The sequence below is a fragment of the Phaenicophaeus curvirostris genome, unplaced genomic scaffold (genome assembly GCF_032191515.1).
Source record: "Phaenicophaeus curvirostris isolate KB17595 unplaced genomic scaffold, BPBGC_Pcur_1.0 scaffold_160, whole genome shotgun sequence".
Classification (NCBI taxonomy): domain Eukaryota; kingdom Metazoa; phylum Chordata; class Aves; order Cuculiformes; family Cuculidae; genus Phaenicophaeus; species Phaenicophaeus curvirostris.
In genome coordinates this window covers 161,757-183,718 of record NW_027206780.1, presented here as the reverse complement: position 1 = coordinate 183,718, position 21,962 = coordinate 161,757, and the positions used below count along the sequence as shown (strand labels likewise).

The window sequence follows — 21,962 nt, the reverse complement described above, 5'->3', positions numbered from 1 at the left end:
GCCCCATCCTGCCCCTGCAGCCCTGCTCGGTCTTCAGGGTGTCTGTGCTGCATGGAGCTGGGATGGATGCAGAGGACAGGACTGGCAGTGGGGCGCCAGCTAATGTTGCTCACCCTCTTCTTGATGTCCTCCCTTTTGTGGGAGAAGCTGAAGCAGCGTGAAACGCCGAGACAGGCAGGTCTGTGTCCCCACAAAGGCTCAGAGTTTGGAGCTGGGAGCAGGATGCGGGGCTTGCATAGCCTTCTCCCTTCTGTGGCATCTCCTCATCCCCAGCCACTAATGGTCCATGTGGCACATGGGTCACCGGATTCTGTCCCTCCCTCCAGCCTCTGTCCTTTCCCATTGGCCCCTTTTGGGAGGCGACAAGCCCCTCTGCCCTTCCTGCAGAGGCGAAGGAGGTCCCACAGAGCTCACGGGTGGGGAGCCAGCCAAGGACAGATCGCCGATGGGGGGAAAGAGAAATGACTCAATCAATTAACCAGATTAAAACTGTGACTTCACCTCCCAAAAATAGCATTTTGCCAATATTTTAATGTGCTTATTAATAATCTGCTCGCGCTCTGATTAGCAGCGAGGTAATAAGGGATCAGCTGTAACCTAAATTTAACTCTCCCTAATGGATGATGGCCCCAGAACCAAAAAAAAGGAGCAGCTTCTATCCATCAGGCTGCACCCCATGGCAGGTCGGCAGCACCTGAGGGACCTGGGCAGCTGCTGCCTGGCTATACTTAAGCACCTCTGCCTCTGCTTTGGCTCAGGTGGTCCCATGGCACGTTTTGGGAGGCCAGTGCCCTAGCATCCTGCGGCGCTTTGATTAGGAACATCCTAGAGGTAGCCACAGTGGCAGGTCCCAAGCAGGGCAGAGCCTGACCACAGTCAGGGTGCATGTTCTCCTCCTGAAGAGATGGGCCCCATGGCAATTGCTCCCTCCCCATCTGTTCCTGTCCCACAGTGGGGGATGGTCGCCTGTGCCCAGCTGCTGGCAGTGCTGGGGGGATGGGGACAGGGACCAGCCACCTGCTACCTGACATTTGTGGGTGTTGCCTCGTGCATGCCTGTAGCACACTGTGTGCATTGAGCTCTCTGGGCAAGAAACCCCGCTCCTGAGCAATTCTATTTATCATATACACAGAGGTGGCTGGTGGGGTGGTTAATTTTAGCCAAGCGGCAGAGCTGCACTGCTGGCAGCACCAGAGAGCTGAGGTGGGGGTGGATGGGCAGGGGACACTTCATGGCTGTTATTGTCACAGCCCGATGTGTGACAGGAGAGGTGACCTGGGCTGCGCATCCTGGCACAGCTGTGCCTGGGGCAGTGTGACAGGGCCTGCTGCTTCCCTGGCATCGAGGCATGGGCACATGCCACGGCCACTTTGCCACCCTGTCCTGTGTCCCCTGTGGATGCTCAGAGCAGCTGATCTTGGGGAAGAGAGAAGGGAAGAGGGGGACAGACTCGGATGCCTGGGTTCTGCACTCTGAAAGCGGTACAGCTGGGGTGATGCTGTGCTCTGCGCCCTGCATCTGAATGGCCATGTCTCCTGGCTGCAGATGCAGGGGTGGGAATGGGACGTCTTGTATGCAAAGGTGTTGGGGTGAAGCACTTGGGCCTGGCATCTTCCCCAGCCACTTATTCCATGGGGTGGCCAATGGGGCCGAGCACGGTTCAGGGACGAGAAGCGTGTCCGGCATGGGTGCAGCTAATTCTTTGGGGCTTGGGGGCTGCCAATGAGTCTGCCCAAATTCACAGTGGCACTGCCAGAGTGTCCCCTGGTGTTGCAGAGCAGGTACCTGGCCAGCCAGTCTCTGCTTCAAAGCTGAAAAAGGGGGAGGCTGATTGTGGGCATTCTCAGGGGGTGCTGTGAAGGGGCACAGGGGATGAGATGCCAGTGCCAGACCCAGCTCCTGGGGCTGGCAAGGCTGCAGAGCCTTCCTTCAAAGCCTAGTGTCTAGAGCAAGGATGGGCGCAGACTTCCCAGCAGAGATCCTGGCATTTGCCAGTCCTGGGCTGCAGCGTTTTTCCCTGGGGAGCCTGGACTCCCAGCTCCTCCTGCAGGGTGACAGCAAGGGGCTGATGGTTCTGGGGTCGCTGGTGACCTCAGAGCAGCTGTCAGGCTGCGGTGATGCCCTGCTGGCCTGACTGCACAGAGACTTAGCCACACGTGTAGTGAGTCCTGTCTGTGCTCTGCCCCCTGCTTCCTTCTGGTTGGTGGTGCCACTCTCCCCCTGGGCCAGGAGGGTTATTTTTAACTGTTTGCCATGTGCTGCCTGAGCACAATTAAGGTAATTGGTTTGGGAGCCCAGCTCTCACAGGCTGCTCCCAATTACCTGCCTGCCTGCCTGTGTGCCCCCCGCCTCCCTGCCTGTGGTGTCCGTCTCTCTGGCAGTGGGGCTGCCGGGACAGCACTGCCCCACATAGCACCGTGGGGCCTGGTGCAGGGCGCAAGCGGGCACAGGGGATGGAGCCATGGAGAGGACATCCCTGCACAACGACAGCCTGCTCTATGCCTCCCTGATTGCCATCCTCCTCCTCATCTCCTATTGGTTCACCACCCGCTGCTTCAAAATCATCAGCGGCATTGAAGGTATGGGGTTGGGGACATGAGGGGACAGGGTGACTCTGGCCCATCCTGTACCCTTCCACAAGCCAGGTGGGCAAGGTGAGATGGGCTCTTGGGGTGGGAGAGGAGGATTGGGGACCTGCGTTTCTAGGGCAGTTTGGTCTCCTCCTGAGTGACTTTATTTGTTCCTCCTCACCCTGGTCCTGCTCCACAGTGTTCGAGAGCAGGCAGGGACAGCCAGGGCTGAGTTGCAGTGGTGCCCAGGGTTGCTCTGGGGTTATCCTGCTCTGCTGTGTTGCTGGCGTGCGGGTACCACTGCCCTCGGCTACAGGACGGGGATGCGGACCAGCTTCCCAGTGCCTCTCACTCTGTGGGGGTGCCCAGTGCTGATGCTGGGGCCTTAACCTTCATTTTGGGGCTCTCGGTCCCTTTAAGCATGACCTACATCATTGTGCCTCAGCTGGCATGCTGGTGAGCTCTGGGATGTGGTGGGGGTCCTGGTTTCCCCAGTGCAGGGTCTCTCGAAGCCCCTCTGAGTGTTCCAGGGGCTTTGTAGGGTCAGACCCCCAAGGCAAGGAGTGGGGCAACAGGGGTGGCACCGGCGCTGCGTGTCTGGGAACGTGCAGTGTTTCTCCTGCCCGAGGCGTGTGTTTCTCCGTTGATCCGTGTGACCTCTCCCTGCACAGCTCAGCTAGAGCCTCACGGCTCTTCCCATGGCGTGGCCAGACACTGGCTTGCCCCATCTCACTTCTGATGGGGTCCATATGTTTCGAATGGCCCTCTGAGCATCCCCTGCAGGCATCTGCAGGTGTGGCTCCAAAGGCAAAGCCGCACATGTTGTCCCATGTACGTCCTCTTCTGTCGGAGCAGCTCCAAGTAGAGGAGCAGCCCTGGGGACCTGGGTGAGCTGAGGGGGCGATCCCCTAAAACACGCCCCCAGCCCATCTGGATCTGCTCTCAGTGTGAGGGGATGTGCCCTGGGTGAGAAACTCTGGGGAGTTTGCAGGTGCTGGAAGCTGGGCTCTGGCACAGTGTGTGGCACTGCAACGTGGGACTGGTGCCAGGTGCCTGTGCTGGTCCTGGGGGTATCCTGCATTGTCCTGGTAGCAAGCAGCAGAAGGCTTTTATTAATGACCTCAGGATGGAAATGAATAATCCTGACATGGTGGCGGGCGGGTGATTTATTGCTGCTCCACAGGGGAGGCCTGGGACAGGCGCAAGGGCGGCAGGGAAGCTGTTGCTCAGTGGCTGACCTGCTGCCGTACCCTTTGGCCCCAGCATCCCACAGTGACAGCAGAGATGCATGAGGGGCTGACAACTGTCCGCTTGTGTGGATTGAGCAGGCTCACTTGTCAGAGGAGCTGCCCCAAACCCTCTTTGGTGGGGCAAATCCTGACTTGTGCTGGAAGGGCTCCTCTACCGCTGCTTCTGGTCAAAATGAGGTTGCATAAATAGCCCCATGGTGTGCGGGATAGGCATCAGCCCTGGGAGCAGCTTCAGGCTCAGGGAGCGGATGGGTTGCAACTAGGGCTCAGCAAGGAAAATATCTTTAAAAAGAGGCATTTGGCATCAGTGAGAAACTTCCTCCAAGAGTGCGCCAGGCTTGCGTCACCCTGTCCCTGAAGGGACCAGCTTATGGCAGGGGCAAAGCCAGGAGCCACCTGGGTGAAATCCAATTGCCTGGATACTCACTTCTTTCCAAGAAAAGGAAATGTCAGGTCTGAAAACTTCCAGCTTGAGGTATGTTTCCCCAGGGAGGGCGTTAATCTCTCTCCCCAGGCTGTCTCTGATGCATCGCTGGCATCTTGTGCTGGCATCAGAGCCTTGGGAGCATGCCCCAGGCAGGCAGGAGATGCCAAGCCTAGTGGCATGGAGCCACTAGATAGCCCAACCATGCCATGACATGGGACTGAGCCGCTAGCCCCCTCCATCCCTCTCCAAGGAACAAACCTGCAGCCTCTGGGGCTGGGAATGGGAGCCTGGATGGGGCTTGTGGGCCTGGGGTAGAGAGGGTTGGTGTGGGGCAGCCTTGCTGGGAGCTCTTGTCAGCATCAGCCAGCACCTCTGTCATCCCCTTCCCCCTCATGGCTGTCCCAGAGTGATGTTTCTTCCTTTAGTGATGTATTTCCCACACGGCACAAAGACAACAGGGAGGGAACGGGGCTTTCTGCCCTGGTCCTGTGTGCAGGGCCCTTTGTGGGGGCAGGAGGGCCCTAGAGCTGGAACTGCCCCGCAGCCTCGGCACGGCCACCCCACCTGTACCTGGGGCAGCTGGTGTTTCCTGCTCATGCAGAAACAAAGCAGAGCAGGGAGCAGCAGTGTCATGGGACAGCCCTGTTCCCTGTCTGCCGCACTGGAGCTGGAACTGGGACTTATCTTGCATCATGTCCCATGTGGAACTCGCCCACCTGGGGATGGGCAGTGCCAGCGGCATCCCCAGGGGAGGCTGCGCAGCCAGGGGGTGCTGAGCCCTGGTGATGGGCAGGGACCAGTGGGTGCCTGGCTCCATGATGGTCCCTGTGGCCTGTGATTGAGCAGCCAAGAAAGGGCTGGGATGCTGTTAAAAAAAAAAAGAAAAAGTGCAGAAGTTAAATATAGCCCTATTGGCTGGGCTTGGATGTGTGTTTGAGCCACGTGGACGCCTGGGCTCACCCTCTGCCTTCAGTTGCTGTGTGACCTTGGCTGGGTCCCACTGAGCCCTTCAGCCCCTGCATCCCCTCCTCTCCTGCCTGTTGCCGTGGGCCTGGCAGCATCCCGGGTGCCCTGCATCACAGCCACCACTCGTGGCCTGTTCCCCCTGCCCTGCTCCCGGTCTCTTCTTGGCTCTCCTTGTGAGCCGGCCGGACCCACCTGCCTGCTCAGAGATGGGGCAGCTGGACCTGTTGCCCCAGACCCTCCGCAGACACCCCTAGCTGAGGGCTGTGGGTACCTGGTGTGCTCAGCCACGGGGTCCCCATTGGGCTGGCACGTGTGGGGTGCAGAGGACAAGTCTGAGTCATTCCTATCCTGGATGTTTAGACAGTGCCCAGCGTCCTGTCCCCTCCCTGTGCCCCTCCTGGGAACCGAGTGCCTTTTAATATCTGTGGTCTGTTTCCGTAGCAACTGCATTAAGCAAATCGATGGAGGTGGTGTCATTGGAATGGGAGGGCATGCCTCCTTCCCTCCAGCCCCCCCATCCCTGCCACCCCCCACGCCTCCCTCTGCTTGGCCTCTCTGCTCTTACTCCCAGGCACGGCTCTGCTCCTTCTGGGCTCCCAGCTGCTGGCTCCTCGAGCTGCCTGCCACATCCCCGTGCTGGCCCCTTGCTTCCCATGGCTGGTGGCAGGCACCCCTAAGGAGAGGGGTGTCACCCATTTCCCCTTGGGGTCAGCAGTGGGGGTCCCTGGGGATGTGCTGCGTGGCAGCCACAGCGCTGGGGTGAGGGGGCTCTCGGGGACAGTGGTGGGGAGGGAGTGGGGTGTGTGGGGCCATGAGATGCCCCCACCATGAACTTGGAAGGCCTTGAGATGATCGCGGTGCTGGTGGTCTTGGTCCTCTTTGTCAAGGTGCTGGAGCAGTTTGGCCTCTTCGAGCCCGTGTCCTTGGAAGGTAATGGGTGCGTGCGGTGCCGACTCCTCCGGCAGAGCGGAGGGCAGCTGGGGGTGTCCAGAGCACCCCAAGGATGCTCTGAGGGTGCTGCATCCACGGAGAGTGCTGGGACATGGTGTCCATCTGCTGCTCACAGTGGCGAGCAGGGCGGGGTCCTGGGCGTGGGGGGGCAGGGATGTCCCAACTGCTTCAGGCGATGTCTCTGTGGCTGGGGACATGGGGAGGGGACAGGGCTGGCAGGGTGTCTGTTGCACAGCAATGACTTTGGGGTGTGCTGGGGTGCCATGTGCTGCGTGTGAGCATGCAAGTGGGCACCATGGGGTTTCCAGTGCCTCTACCGTAGCTGGGTGCCCCAGGGGTCTGTGGCAACCCTGACCGTGAACTGTCGGGCTCAGCACCAGCCTGCAGAGCAGCCAGGCCTGGGCAGGATGGGTCCCTGCTCTACCTGGCAGGGTCGGGGGGCACAGGGGGTGCTGCCCAACTGGGGATCAGCCATGCAAGGTGCTGAGCAGCGTGTGTGCAGCATGTTTGGCAGAGCACAGATCCGCTCTAGGCACTTGTGGTGGGAAGGAGGGCAGGACTTCGCAGCTGGGAGCTGTCTGGGCTCCCAGGTTTGGTGAAAAGGTCCCCTCAGTTCTGTCTAGCCCCTGCCCATGCCAGCAGACACCCATCCGAGGAATGCTGCAGCTTGCCCGTCCCGGGGGCATCTGGGACATACATGGGTGAGGTGACAGGCAGTTAGCCTGGTCCCCTAGTAGCCTGGGATGCTCTACTCTGGTTCTGCAGCACTGGCTCTTGCACAGGCTGGGTGCAGGAGTGAACGCCAGCTCTCCACCGCACACAGCACTGGGGCACCACTGGGCTGGACCCCTTGGTGGGTTGTGCATAGGGATGAGGAGGGAGGGAGCAGAGGTGGAGGGTGTCTCCCTCTGGCCCTGTGAACTTGCATGCAGGACAGGAAAGCCTGATGGGTGGACGCTTTCATTGCTGTTTAACCCCTTGCTTTGTCCCTGCGCTCCAGCAGAAGCGCTCCTATGTGGGTCATTCTAGGAGGGAAACTGAGGCAGGGACTGAGCTAGCTCTTATGAACCCCGGTGCGGGGCGTGCTGACTGTGCCCACCTTGAACTCCTCCTTCCCTCTTCTGCTGGTGATTTGAAGGGTGGGAAGTACCCCCAGACTCTGCTTTTACCCCTCCCTGTGCTTTTGCTTCCCCGTGCAGCTGCCTGAAGCGCTTTGGACCAAAGTTGGTGGCATCAGTTCTGGCTGCAGGAGGGAGGAGATGGGGCGTTCTGTGTCCAGCCTTGTCAGTGTCAGATGGTGCCCCTCCAGAGGGGACTGGGGTGGATGGTAGCGTGCCTGATCCCCATGAAGGACAGGCCTCGCCGTCAGGGTATGGTGTCACTGTACAGAGAGTGAGAGACACAGACTGTCCTGCCATCCCTGCTCATGTCCCCATGCTGGGGAGCTGTGGCCCCTCTGGCCTGGGTGGAGATTCAGAGTGGGACCCAGGTGCCCTGGATTGGCAATCACACCCTTCAACAAAAGATGCCTGGAGAAAAGGGAAATGTGTTGCTCAAGGGGCACAAATTGGCTGGGGTTGAGCTGAGCCCTGGGCACTGTACGGGGCGTTCTGAGGGTGAGTGGCTGTGCTGGGATGGGGGTGAGATGCGTGGGCTGTCCCTCTTCGTTGTGAGGTGGCAGGTAAGAGACTTTACTCTCCATTGAAGGTCCTAGGCAGTGTCTGGTACTGGTGAATGCTGAATCTTTCCTGGGGGTTGTTTACCAGCCATGTCTGGTCTGGCAGTGACAGTTCAAGGGACCACAAAGAGCCTGAAATTGTACGCTAATGGCTCAGGTCTGCTAATGGAGACAGGGCCCTGCCACCTCCTCTGGAGCCGTCAATACTGCCTGTTCCACTTCCCCTGTCCCATGTCCCCGCTCTCCCTGCCCCATCCCTGCTGGTCCTCTGCCTGCGGTGGTGTCCTGGGGATGTGCTGAGAGGTGTCGTGTAGTGCCACCATGGTGATGGTCTGGGGACAGAGCATCTCCAGGGAAGACCAGAAAATCCCCGTAGTGCTGGGGAAGGGTTCAGTGAGAGCATCTTGGAATGAAACCCTGCCTGCGCCTCGGGGGACAATGGAGAGGAAGGGGACAATGTGGTGGGACTCCAGGCTTGATGAGTTCCCAAACTCAGCTGGATGAGTCCCTGAGCAACCTGTCCTTCATTTGGAGCTGACCCTGCTCTGAGCAAGGGCTTGAATGGGAGCACTGGTTCTCTGCACCCCCTCACCCTGTTTCTTTGGCAGTGTCGCCCCTCAGGTCCTGTGCAGCCAGAGCTGCTGTCTGGCAGCAGTGGCAGAGCTGTGGGTGTGCTGTGCTCTGGGAGCGATCGATGCTGGAGCCAGTGTTGTTTAGCAGCTGGCTGATCACGCCACTGTCACCCCACTGCTGCCCCAGTGCCCCTGCGCCTTTCCCCTGCCCCAAACAGTTCCCGGCGGAGCTGCTCATGTGCAGCCAAGCTGCCTGGGGTGGCTCCCAGATCCCTGCCAAGAACCCATTTTGGTCAAGCGCTCGGATAGACTCAGGCGAAGAGAAACACTATTGATTTGGCTCCTGAAGTGCAGCATCAATAATTCAGTGCAGAGCAATCGGTCCTGGCTGGGAGGAGGAGTGGGTGGGAGGTAAAAGGCAGGAGAGCTGCCTGTGTAGCCCAGCCTTAGATGAATATTAGATGAAGCTGAAGATTGCTGTCAGCAGGGTAATTGGTTCCTCCCCTGGACAGGCAGGGCTGTCACCGCCTTGGCTGGGTCAGGGTCCATGTGTGGGGCAGATAGGCTTGGGAGTGTCTTGGAAACCCCTAACATGGGGCGTGCTGGCCCCTGCCCTCCCCAAGAGGCTACTGGTGTAACCCTAGAGCTGAGATTGTGGAGGGAAAGCAAGGCTGGAGAGGGTGCCAAACGCCTCCACGCTCTGGGGAGAAACAGGAGGGAGCAGCAGGTTGCCTGGGTGCTGCTGGTACCCCAAAGGTTGCCAGGCAGGAGAGTGGTGCCCGTCTCAGGGCAAGGGTCTCTCCAGGCAGGGGAGAAAACAAGCATCCCTGTGATGCTGGTAAAAGCAAAGCTCTGTGCCAAGCTCTGCTTTCCGGTGGCTTTCCAGGAATGCCTTTGGTAGGAGCGCGGAGTTTTGGATGCAGGTGGTCTGGCTTTTCAGGGCGCGGTGCCCGGCGTTGGGCACCATCCAGCCTGGCAGGTGTGACAGACCCTAGAGGTCAAGGCAAACTGGCTGAGGGTGCGGTAGGTCGTGGAGCACCAAAATGCAGGCTGGGACAAGTATGAGTGATCCAGGTTGAATCTGTGCTGGGGTGCACCAAGGATTTCCCCTTGTGCAGCAGGTTTAACCCTTGCCTTTCCTTTCCAAGGGCTGGTAGGTTTTTCAGCTGTCTGGCAGGGGCTGGTGGCTGAATCAAGGGAGAGCTGCTGGTGAGGTAAGGGCTTGCAAAGCAGGAGGGGAGGTGGCAGAGGTATATGGTAGTCATGGCTAGTCTCTGGGTTTGGGTCCGACATAGCCTGACGCAGGGAGGCATGCTGTAGCAGGGCCACATCCTGCTAGCGCTGGGGTCTTGGAGAAGAAGGTTTCCTGGGGGCTTCTCTCCTCTGTGGAGCACCTCCCACAAGCTCCACAGCCAGGGACATCGGGCATCGACATTGACATGGGCACAGGGTGCGCTGTGCTGTCTCACTCTGCCTGGAGAGGGTGAAGCTGGGGGAGAAGGGAACCTGGTCCTGGGTCCCCTTGGCTGTGATCCCTGCGGCTGGGGCCAGGCCAGGGCAGCACACCCAGCACCGAGCTCCCCAAAGACCACAGTGCCTGCGGCACACGCCCCGCTAACTCTGTGGTGTCACATCTCACTCAGCCCAGCCAGACTGCAGTTAGCTTGTTGAATCTTTTCTCCCTCTGGCCTCATGTTAATCACTTTTCACATAGCTTCCCTCCCAATTCCCTCTGGCTTGGCTCGCTCTTACTGCTGCTTATGTGCCTGGAGAGGTGAGCAAGGGGACCCAGCAGGGCACAGAGCAGGGTCTTCCCTCTACTGCATCTTGCCTCAGAGATAGACTGTGAGCCAGTGGATGGAGGGGCAGGGAGATTGCTCAGCCGTGGGAAGGTGAGAAATTACAGGCTGGAGATAAAGCAGTAAAGCTAGAGAGCAAGGGAGCTTGTTGGCACAGCCCTTCTTTGCTGCCCTGCTTTGCTAGTGGAGGGTGAAACCTCGGAGTCCAGTGAGAGAGGCTGACTTGGAGCCAGCCCTCAGGTCTCCAGCACAGAGCCTGCAGCCAAGAGGAGCTGCTGCTTTGCTGGGGCGTTTTTTGGGTAGCTCCCCTGGCACCTTGGATGCACCAAGGTTTTGCTGCCAGAGATGTCCCTGCAGTGGAGATTGTGATGGGGAAAGAGCGGGAGGTGTCCTTGGCGTGGGTTTTGGGGTAGGGCAGTGCACATGGCTGTCCCATCCCGCAGCCTTACCTACTCTATTTGGGAGGACCCTGAGCTCTGCTGTCCCTTGGCATCTATATCCCAGCCCATTCCCTGCTTGCAATCTTTCATACACTATATGGCCTGAGAAATTATTGTTCTGCCAACATCTCCCTTGGGCACAGCCATGCTATTTGGGAGCACTGTCACGGGCTGGGGATGGAAATGGGGACAGCACCGCTGTCGGCCCTGCTCCATGGCCCCTTCTGGTTCATGCCTCATCTCCCTTTGGGGCCTGCTCAGCACAAGGATCATGCAGTCCTCTCCTCTCTCTGGCACCAAGGAACATCCTGGCCTTGAGTCTGCTGCCCCATGAACTGCAGGTCTCACTTTGCAGCGTTGCTGCTCCCAGCTCCTTCAGCCCTTCTTGCTCTGGGTTGTCCCAGCTGAGGCTCCCGCTGTCCCTCCCAGGACAGGGGCTTTCTGTCCCCTGCTCCAGGAGATGCCAGCTCTGACTTAATTCCCCTAATGGATGACTGCTGCTGCCAGCACCTTGGCTCTGTCATCACTGACTGATGAGGGTCATTTGGAGAACAGCTGCTGGCGGGACACATCCTGACTGCCCCCTCCCTGGTGCAGCTGGGGAGCTTCCTCCTGCTCGCCTTCACTGCAGACCCCGGAGAGCTGTGGTTCCCCTGCTGGGAGGTGACACCGCCTGAGCCACAGGCAGTGGACCCTGCTCAGAGCTCAGCCCTGCTCAGGGATGATCGTAAGCCACAGGTTGTAGGGGCAACTGGACTCAGCACCACTGCCTGGTTAGACCCAGAGCCATGGCCTGGCAGGGAAAGCCTGAGGACGTGCCTCTGGCCTCCCAGGAAAAGGCGATGCTCTGGAGGGGGAGGGGGAACAGAGGCTCTTCTGCTGAAAAAAACATGTTCTGGGAACTGCTGACTGCTTCCCCATGCTCCTCTTGGCCTGCACTGCCTTTTCTTCTGGCTTGCCCCCTACCCTGGCTGCCTTCTTCTCAGGCAGGGTGCTAGGGCAGATGATCCTTGGGTACCAGCTCTTCCCAACCTTCCAACTGACCTGGTGTTGCCCCACAAGGCCAAGCAGAGTCTGTAGGAGCTGAATGATCCACCCTGTGGCTGCTGATGCTCTGTTCCCATCCTGGAACGGTGCTGAGCTGGGACACTGTGGGGGTGTCTCACCACTGTAGGATGTACATCTTCCACCCGTCATGATGATGCATTTATTGATGGATTACTGAGAGTGGGCGGACAGCTTTGACACTGCCTGTTGGTTTGTTATTGTAGGGACTTTTTAGCAGGAGAGTGCTATGGAAGGAGTGGGTTGTTCTCCCCATCCAGCTGTCACTGGGAGGGCTCTGGTGGCTCTGACTGTGGAGAGCGCAGGGACATGGTTATGCATTGGGCTGATCCTGGCTCCTGCTTTCTCTCTGGGGAGACCATGGAGCAGCCCAGGCTTGGGTCCTCCCTGGGGAGAGAGGTATCATCCCAGCGGCATGTAGTGCCCTGACATGGTGGCACTGGCTGGATCCAGTCCCCAAGGACGCATCAGGTGCTGGTGGCTCAGTACAAAGTGGTGGCAGCTACTGCTGGGCTGTGGAGTGAGTGGAGTGATGCACGGGAAGCGACAAGCCGCTTAACCTGGCAGACTTCCTGCTGCAGATGAAACACTGCCAGCCCTTTCCGTTGGCGTGTTGTGTGCCAGCCACTTGATGGCTCACGGGGTGGAGGGCAAAGCGACATCTGGTAAAGGAGCTGTTGCTGGCAGAGACAAGGCTTTGTGCTGTGGATGTCCTGTGTGCTCAGCAGGGCAGCACAGAGCCAGGCTTGGCTCTCGTCTTTGGGGAGAGCTGTTTCCCAGGGACCCCCCAGACTTGCTCACAGTTTGGATGCTAGGGACAGACAGAAAAGGGAGGCTGTGTCCTCCCCAGCAGAGCCCTCGGGTGCACCAAAGCCAGGACAGCAAAACCCCAGCCCTGGTCACTTCTTCCCAGTTGTTAAGCTGCATGTGCTGAACGTGCTCCCTCCCCTGCCCTGGGGCCCCTGGAACTGTGCCCTCTTTGGTTTACACCTTAAGAAAACACCCATGTTCTTTATTTTTTTCTTTTTCCTTCTTTATAACAAACAAGTGTAACTTGCACCCGACCTGACCTACTGCACGTGCCTATACCTGCTGCCCCTGTGAGTCCAACCACAGTTTACTCTCTGTTGCATCTCTCTTGCTGTGTGGTTTCCCTCCTGCCCTGCTCCTCCCCTCATCCATCACCCTGGGGCTGGGTGTTGCTCTGCCCACTCTGTCCCTTCCCCTGGACGATGGGGCTGCTCCTGCCTTCCAGGTCTGTTCCCACAGGTCAGCTCTGCCAATGGGACCTGGACCCAGAGTATCCTTGGAAGGCTGAAAGGTGCAATTTCCTTTTCCCTCTGCAAATTAAAGCCTTGGAAAAGCAGCCGGGTGAAAATCATGTTCTATGCACAACCGATGTCTGTTTCTGGGAAGGAAAAAGCCTCTTTCCTCACCTGCCTGGAAACCCCAGAACAGACAGCGGCCAGGCTGTGCCGTCCTGGCAGCACCAAGATCCCGGCCCTCATCCTTGCCCCTGTCATCCCATGACAAATGCCAGGGGGAGCACTCATGCATCCCTACATGTCTGCACATCACTGGCACCCTGCTGTGGATGCCACTTCCCTGGGGTCAAATTTGCCCTCTCTGAGTAGCTTTGTGTCATCTCCTGCTGGGACAGTGACCTCCTGGAGCTGATCTCCATCCCCAGAGTGATGGAGCTGCCTGCCCCCCGCCTGCTGCCTTGGTGTGAGCTCAATGGGTCACAGGTCCTGCCCAGCAGGGGCTACTGGAGGCAGACCCGTGTCCCTGTCCTGAAGCTGGGTACCACACAGCACCGTTCTCCCAGCACCTGGACCTCATAAGGCTGGTAAAGCTCCTGGAGAAGCCCCATCTGCTACCCCCCTAGAAAAACAACCCCTAAAACAGGTCTTAGGACACGTGGGTGTTTTGACCTGCTTGCAGATGGCCAGGGCGCTTGGAGCCAGTGGTGTCTGCAGAGCCCCAAGGACGCTTTGCACCTTTTGTTCCACTGATGCCCCACGCCGCTGTCTGTCTCCCTTTGGGGACTGGAGCCCAGCACAGCCATCATCCCCTCCTCTTCCTCTCTTCCCTGCCTGCGCCATTAGTCCCGTGCTGAGTCTGCTGGCTTGAGGCATGGTGAGGCCCTGCGGGAAGAGGGGGAGGAGGTCTGTGGCCATGGGACAGCACCAGCAGGGAGAGATGGGGCTGAGGGAAGCCACTGGGGTCCAGACTGGGGGGACAGGGGGTGTTGTGGGGTGGTCTGTGCAGTGAGGGGACCTGCTATTAATGCAGGGCCACTTAGAGGTGGTGGCTGTGGGCCAGGCTGATGTGGGAAGCCCTTCACCCTGCCCCATAGCCTGGCTGAGGTGAAGACCTGAGCCCCATTCCCCTTCTGGCTGTCTCCAGGGCTTGGATTCCACTGCTGCACTGGGGTGGGGGTGCATGCCACAGTCTGGGCTGCATGGCTGGTTTTGTTGCATGCTTCACATTCAGCCATCAGGTATCAGCAGGATCAAACTCGGCCCTGAACTCCGGAGATGATGCAAAGCCCTGGCTCAGCTGCAAGCGGTTGGGCTCCATCCTGCCCAGCCCCACGTAGGGAGGGTCCCCGGGGAGCAGATATTTGGTCTCGAGGCTACAGGGCAGAGTCCTGCCCTGCTATCTCCCAGGTGTCTGGGCTGCTGGGTGTCTTCAGTGCACCTCAACATGTGCACCTCTGTACCCCTTCAATGGAGGGGTACAGAGGTGCTGGGTGTGGGTAGCCCAGTAGGGTTTCCCCTTTGCCATCCTCATCCTCCCCAAGACGGGAAACTCCAGTGCCGGGTTTGTCCTGGGACGAAGCAGAAAGGCAAGCAGAACCTGGGCTGGGCTTTGCCTTCCTGCTCCTCCAGCTGCATGTGCTGCCTCGGGCCCTGCTTGTGCCGTGCCGGGTACCCAGCGCTGCTGCCCACTGGCTCCGGGGGCCACTTCTCTGTTAACTCTTCTTCTGCTTGGTGACTCCTTCTTTCTTCCAGGCAACCCGCCGGGCCAAACTAAAAAAGCGCTGAAGCAGCGATTCCTCAAACTGCTGCCCTGCTGCCGGCCCAAATCCATCCCCTCGCTCAGCGAAAGCAAGTGCTTCTTCTTGCCTTTGTGTGTGTATGTCCCTGGCGGTGCTGCTGCCTGCCCTCTGCCCTGGCCCTGCCTGCAGGAAGGCGATGCCTCCACCACTCTCTGACCTGGGTTTAGGGCTGTCAGGATCAGTCCTGCCCCAGATGGGTCTGATCCGATGGGCTCTGCACCCATCTCTGCCCTCGCCTGCTTCCAGGCTGGTTTTCCCCCTCTCCAGCTCCCTGGAGCAGCTCCCACAGGACACACTGTGGCGAGACACACTCGGAGCTGGCTTGCGGCAGCAGGACCCTCCTGGCACTGGTGTAAAGGCTGGGGGTTTGTTGCTTGAAGCTTAGTGTCCATTTGGAGATGGACGTGTGATGGGGGGTGGTGAAAGGGGCTGAGCAGGGAGCGAGCACAAAGCTGCCCAGAGCCTCCTACCCCTACCCCGCTGCGGGTGTTCTTTGGCCCCTTGGCGAGTCCAAGCTCCTGGCCAGGGTCTTCCCCTGCCCTGCTATGCGAGCTGATCTCCCCTGGGAGAAGAGGTGAGTATGGAGGGGCAGGGGCTGATCCTCCCCACAGGTGAGGTACCCGCTGTGGGGCCACGGCCCCTCTCGGTGGCAGCGCAGTCAAGGGTGCTGGGTGTGCGAGCAGAGCCATGCATGTTGCCAGGTGGTGGGGAGAAGCCACCTATGAAACGGGGTCACAACAGGCAGGACAGAGTCTACACAAGTCCAGGGGAGGGGGGACTGGGGGCTGAGGGCTCTGTGGGAAGGTCTCCTGCTGGATATGATCTCCAGTGCAGCACAGACCTGCGGGATGGCCAGGGTCTTGGCTCCACAGGGCAGATGCCTGTGCTAGAAGGGGAGGAGAAGGGCAGGCAAGGGAGCGTCTCAGAACTTGAGGATTTCACACACACTTTCTGCCCAGCCTGGGCTGTACCAGAGGCTGGGGGGCCGTTGCCCAGTATCAGCACTGTTCTACCCCCAGGGTGTCTCTGAGTGTCCCCTACTGACAGGGACCCAACTCCGGCTGAGCAGGGCACCCCAAAAACGTGTCACCCTGGGCAGGTGTGTGGAGAGAGGATGTGCCTCTCCTGCCCCCCAGCACGACATGGCAGGGCAGGACAGTGCTAGCCTCAGCCACCTTTTCTTCCCCTGGGTTCCTTGCAGACAGCGTTGAAGATGAGTTTGAGCTCTCCACCGTCTGCCACCGCCCTGAGGGGCTGGAGCAGCTCCAGGAGCAGACCAAGTTCACGCGAAAAGAGCTGCAGGTCCTGTACCGAGGCTTCAAGAATGTGAGTATGCCTCAACTAGCTTTACTCACCCTGCCTCCACTGCCATGTCCACTTCTGAGGGTTCTTGGCAACTGGTGGTGCCTGGGATTTGCAAGGGCTTTCAGGACCTTTGGGGTTGAAGTTTATATCAGGGTGTGACCTGATTCCACCTTCAGGGAGCTCAGTAGGGAGGCCTGATTCTGTGCTTCATCCCTCGCGTACAGAGAGCCTGCTTTCTGGGTGCCTGGGATGCAGAGCCCCTCCTGTGAGGGGTGCAGCCCACAAAATCAGGAGGATGCTCCAAACAGCCTCACTAGCCACCCCACCAGGCAGTGCAGGGCTGAGGAAGAAGTCAAGGGAGCCACAGGGATTTAGGGGGGTGCTCATCTTCTCTCTGCAATGTGGACATGATGCTATGGCTTGCCCTGGCAGGAGTGCCCGAGCGGCATTGTCAACGAAGAAAACTTCAAGCAGATCTACTCACAGTTCTTCCCACAGGGAGGTGAGTGCCTATCTCCAAGCCCTGCATGGGTGCCTCTGTGGGGCAGAGGGTCACACAGCAGCCCCTCACACTGTCTGCCTCCCCCCAGACTCCAGCACGTACGCCACCTTCCTGTTCAATGCCTTCGACACTGACCACGATGGCTCCGTCAGCTTTGAGGTGAGCTGTGGCTGAGGGGGGTGGCAGTGGGGCAGGGAGGGCACGTCCCTGCAGGCACCGCAGGCTGGGCTGAGCTGTGTGGTTGTTGCAGGTGGATGGAGTGCTTTGCAGGGACTGTTAGGGTTTATTAAGTTCCCAAAGGCAATGGAAAAACAGTGAAAAGCAACAAAACAAATGGTTTTCTGTATTTTCTGATGAGTGCCTTGTAGGTACTCAGGCTGGCAGGCACAGCCATGGCTGGGTCTTGTTTGAGCTTTGGCTGAAGAACAAGTACTGCTGCTTGTTGTTGTTTTGGGTGCTGTGACCCAAGGGACCAGTGTGGGACATATTTGTGGACAAGCAATCCGTTTTCCTCAGGTTCTTTTTGATACTCAACATTCCCCTTGTCAGCCCAGCCCTGGCACACATTTGCTGAGTTCCCCCTTTGCAGGAGGGACAAGCAGGGCTGTGCCCTCTGTCTGTGAGACCCTTTGTGGCTGTAACTCCCATTTGCCTGCCTTATCCATGCTTGCAGGACTTTGTGTCTGGGCTGTCCATCATCCTGCGGGGCACCATTGACGATCGCCTGAACTGGGCCTTCAACCTCTATGACCTGAACAAAGATGGCTGCATCACCAAAGAGGTGGGATGGTCTAGGTGGTTCCTGGGGACAGTGCAGGTCTGTGCCTGGCAGGAACAAGGGCAGGACTCAGGGGCATTGGCTGAGCTCTGGAGAAGAGCTGGGAGGGTCAATATTTACTGAGCTCAGCTTTGCAATCAGGTCCCTCCTGGCCCCACCGTACTGGTGTGTCTCTGGGGAGGAGGCTGGATGCAGGGTGTGCTGCCCTGGGGCTCCATCACACAGGCAGGCACACACACCACCCCACACTGTGCATGGAGTGGCAGGAACACACTTGAGCACCCCACAAGTCCTTCAGAAGCATCACAAAAACGGGCGAAGGAAGGACCTGCTGTTGACCTTGCAACCCTGCTCACCTTCCCTCCAGGAAATGCTGGACATCATGAAGTCCATCTATGACATGATGGGCAAATACACCTACCCGGCCATGCGGGAGGAAGCGCCCCGGGAGCATGTGGAGAACTTTTTCCAGGTGAGCTGGGCATGTCCTGGGGAAGCAGAGCTCCAGCTGGGAGCCAGTGGCTGCCCAAAACCTAGCACTGTGCAGGAGAAAACATGCTGCACTGGGGATGAAGCAGGGCTATGCTGGAGCCAGGGAGAGAAAAGGCCATTCTGGTCTGTCTGGATGCTTGGGGATGGCTGGGGCAGGGGTTCGCTGTGTCCAGCCCTTGCGGAACCTGGGCAGAAGGTACCCAGGACTGGGACTGTTCCTGTCATGCCCCCATGATGTGCTTGTCTGCAGAAAATGGACCGAAACAAGGATGGCGTGGTAACAATTGAGGAATTCCTGGAGTCTTGCCAGAAGGTAAATCCACCGGCAGCTCTGCTCTGGGGCTGTGTCACCTCTGTATTCCCAATGTTTTCCGGGCAGAGAGGGGTGAAGGGAGGGCTCCAAGTGGCAAGGCAGGGGCTCTGCTTCGATAGCTGTATCTGTGCTGGGATCCCTGTGCAGATGACAGCAGCCATGGATCCCAGTAGGGCTTGGAAACTGCCTGCTAGGCCTGGGGCTCTTCTCCTATGTGTCAAAAGTGCCATGAGGTTAAAGCTAGTTTTGGGGAGACCTGCCCAGATTGCTGCTGTACCCAAACCACCCACTTCCTCCCTGCAGGATGAGAATATCATGCGGTCCATGCAGCTCTTCGACAATGTGATTTAGCTCCCGGACCTGCCTCCAGCCGAACTCTCCTATCACTGGGTCCAGAACCTGCTTCTCTTGACTTTTCCTTTGAGCCTCCCCTCCGCCGGCTGCACGGACACCCCTGCGGGAAGGGGCCTCCCTTCCCAGAGACGTGGTCGGCACTGGGATCTTCCCTTCACCCTGGGCCAGCTCCGCTTTCCTTGGAGGATCCCAAGCAGGTGCTCCTGGATGTCAGAGTGTGGGCATGGCTGGCATGGAGCAAGCATTTGGTGTGGACAGACATCCCTGCACCCATTCCTGGCAGGGAAGCCGCAGCCTTGGGTTGTGGTAGAGGCTTCTCCCTGTGCACAGCATCCCATGCAGCCACAGCTCCCTGGCCCCTGACCCTCCCCAGCACTGGCTCCAGCTCAAACCCTCCAGTGATGCTGTCTAGAAACCAATTGCAACAGGTACCAGCACCTTGTCCTCCTCCCCTATCCTGGCCATGCCCTGCCATGAGGAGTGTGCCCAGCGTGTCGTCCATGAGCGCTGACCGCCCTCCTCACTTGGTTCTGGGCTGGTGCGTGGGCAGAGGGGCTGTGCCTGGAGAAGGCAGCTGCATTTGAACTTCAGGTTTATCACTGCGTGAGCTGTGGGGAGCAGCTTCTGATGCTGGGGGTGCCAGTTAAACTTAAGAGGCTCATCCTGATGTGGAGAGAGGGGAGACTGAAGGGACCCCGAGGTGACTTCTTGCGGCACTGGTCCCCCGGGATGGAGGATGCTGGGCTGGGAGAGATGCACATGCAGCCCATGTCCCTTGAGTTCAGGGTGCTGGCACACAGGGGACCTCAGGGACCCACTTTGAGGCTCCAATGGAGAGACACCCTTCCCACCCCTCCTATAGGACATGACAGCCAGGTATGGGGACATGGTGAGGAGGAAGGTGTGCTGAGCTCTGGTGGCCACCCTGGCCCTCGAGCCTCACAGCCACAGCTACCGGCATCAGTCACTGCTGACCTTCCCCTGCTCCCGTGCCCTGGCTTGTCACAGCCTGCCTGCTGCCCTGGGGCCAGCAAGTGAGCAGTGGGGCAGAGAGGTGTCCCCTCAGATGTGGCCCTGTGCTGTGGGCACGTCTGAGCTGACTGGTCCTCTGGGAGAAAACTGTGGCTGGCCAGGAGTTGTTGCTGTGAGGCCTGGAGGATCACACTGGGGCAGGGCGGGCTCAGCCCTTTCTCCTTGCACAGCCCTATGAGAGCTGGCCTGGGGGTTCTGGGGATGGAGACAGCACTCTGAGGCTCCCTGCATATTTGTCACCACCAGCTCCTCAGAGCTGGCTGTATGCAGGCGGGGCTGCCTGCCTGCATACCTCTCTGAGTAGTAGCAGGGACAATGATGCCCATGGGCTTATGAACCCATGCCAACCCCAAAAGCTCCTCTGTGCAGTCCCACAGGCTCTGGCAATGTACCCAGCCCTGGCAGCCTTTGGCTCTGCTGCTCCAGCTTGTGCATCTTTAGCAGCCAAGGGCGATTAGGGCTGAGTCGAGCTGCAGAGTCTGGCTCAGAGAAAGAGCCATAGATGCAGGCTGAGTCCCTGGTGCTGGAGCTGTTAGAAACCCTGCCAGGGCCCTGAGCCAAAGCTACAGGGCTGCTCCCTAGTGGGACCATCCCTGGCCCAGCCCTTGCAGAAATGATGTGGTTTTTAGGTTCATTCAACATGTTCATGTCACAGTCCCGTTCCTGGGTTTGCCGTGGGGCTGAGTTCCCACTTGCAGTCTCCCAAGGGTGGGAAGGCAGGTATCCCCACCCTTACCTCCCCATCTCCTTCTCCCCGTCCTCCTGGCTCTCTGGGGTACCCACTGTCCCCTGCCACATGGAGCAGATGCCACCTCCTCCCTCACGCTGCAGGTCGCATGGTGTGACCCCCCCACCCTGGGGCATGGTGACCCACAACCCGCTTGGCATCTCCAGTCTGTATATTTTGTATTATAACAACAATATGGGTTTAAAAAAAACCCAACCAACTAACAAAAAAACCAATAAAATCTAACCACAATCGCTATGCACACCACTGTTTCGTCTTTGCATCTGTCAGCTGTCTTGGGGGGCAGGGGGAATAGGGGCTGAGTGTCTCTAAAGAGGGTTGGCAAACTTCTTGGGATGCTCTGCATGGGTGCTGTAGGAGACAGGGTGTGTGCTGAGCTGAGCTGAGCTGAGCTGAGCTGCGTTGAGTGGGCCAGGGTCCCAAACAGCCTGGCAATGCCATTGATGGCCCCGTAAATACAATCTTTCCCCTGCCAAGAGGCCCTAGGCTTTAGGGTAACAGGGTCTTAAATCAAGTGCAGCAGGTCTTAGGAGTGGGGCTGTCAGGTGTGTTTCCAGCCTGTCATGAGATGCTGATAGGTCAACCCCAGCTTGGGACCAGGTGGCGCTTGTTAGGATGTGGCATTTATGAGTGAGTAACTGCAAAGTTGTTTGAGCTGTGCTGAAAAAAGAGGTAAGAATTGATGGGCTCTTGGAGAAGTGCAGCCTTGTGTTGTTTTAAGCCATCTTTTTCCTAGCTTTCAGAGGAAGAGAACAAGTTATGTGGGAAAAGAGCTGAGCAACTGGATGAGACAGCTGATGCAGCCTGGGGCAGTGATTCACTCCAGCATCCTGAATACTGCCTAGAAACACAAACATCTTGTAAAAGGATGAGATCCCAACACTGGAGGATCTGTCACTGCAGGATTACTTTGGCATGATCAAAGCTGTGGGCGTGATGCCTGCTTCAGGGTCTGTTACGACTTAGCAGCCAACTGCCCAGCTCTGCATATCATGGTATTGAGAACTCTTGTGTTTTCCACCCAAATTCTGTGCCTTTCTCCTCTATAACTCTTCCATGAAGTCTTGATGCATATAAATTCAGCTAGTTACTATTTAGGGTAGCTGTGCAATTGCTATTTTTGCTCTTTGAAAGCTTTAGATTGGACACGATGGTAACTAGAGATGTTCCTTTGCCAGGGCTTTTGCTGCAGCTTCCTGAGCACAGGTATAGATGGAGCCAGAAATGCAGCCGTCTTGGATTTCTTATCATGCCAAAATATCATCAGTGGAAATAAACTCAAAGAGCAAGAAACAGACTTCAGAGATGCAACGGAAGGTTTCGGGAAAGCTGAATGAGCTGGGTAGGAGTGAGCAGTGTCCAAATCAGCTTTTAATTAGAATTTTCATTCATTTTGTTCAGTTTTGGCCAGAACATGATGTGGTTACTGTGGTGTCTGCACAATTTCTCCAGCTGTTCCCTGCAAGCTGGGGTATCCAGCTGCTTTTTGCTCACTGGTTTCTTGTTGTCTGGTACCTGCTGCAGCTTCCCCAGTGCAGGTAACCTTACCTGTCTCTCTATATAGCATGATAGGAGCTGGTCATCTCACCAGGAAGCTGTTGCTCCCAGCCCCACATGCTCCCATGCAGCTGGGGCTCCTCGTCGGAGAGATGGTAT

The 21,962-nt window shown here is 58.1% G+C and overlaps 1 protein-coding gene across 11 annotated transcripts in view; it reads left to right on the top strand.

Moving 5' to 3' along the window:
* Positions 1–18,894, top strand: part of KCNIP2 (potassium voltage-gated channel interacting protein 2) — a 42,218-nt gene extending 23,324 nt beyond the window's left edge. For 2 of the 11 annotated variants that reach the window (XM_069882496.1, XM_069882498.1), the window contains exons 2-9: positions 14,736–14,835; positions 15,988–16,108; positions 16,520–16,589; positions 16,678–16,748; positions 17,263–17,370; positions 17,735–17,839; positions 18,110–18,172; positions 18,476–18,894. In XM_069882496.1, coding sequence (XP_069738597.1) covers positions 14,736–14,835; positions 15,988–16,108; positions 16,520–16,589; positions 16,678–16,748; positions 17,263–17,370; positions 17,735–17,839; positions 18,110–18,172; positions 18,476–18,523 — 686 coding nt within the window. In that variant the 3' untranslated portion in view covers positions 18,524–18,894. Of the gene's footprint in view, positions 1–2,384; positions 2,580–6,009; positions 6,144–14,735; positions 14,836–15,983; positions 16,109–16,519; positions 16,590–16,677; positions 16,749–17,262; positions 17,371–17,734; positions 17,840–18,109; positions 18,173–18,475 lie in introns of those variants that run through there. The other 9 variants (XM_069882502.1, XM_069882501.1, XM_069882493.1 and 6 more) reach the window with 8 other exon arrangements.
* Positions 18,895–21,962: the final 3,068 nt, after the last annotated feature.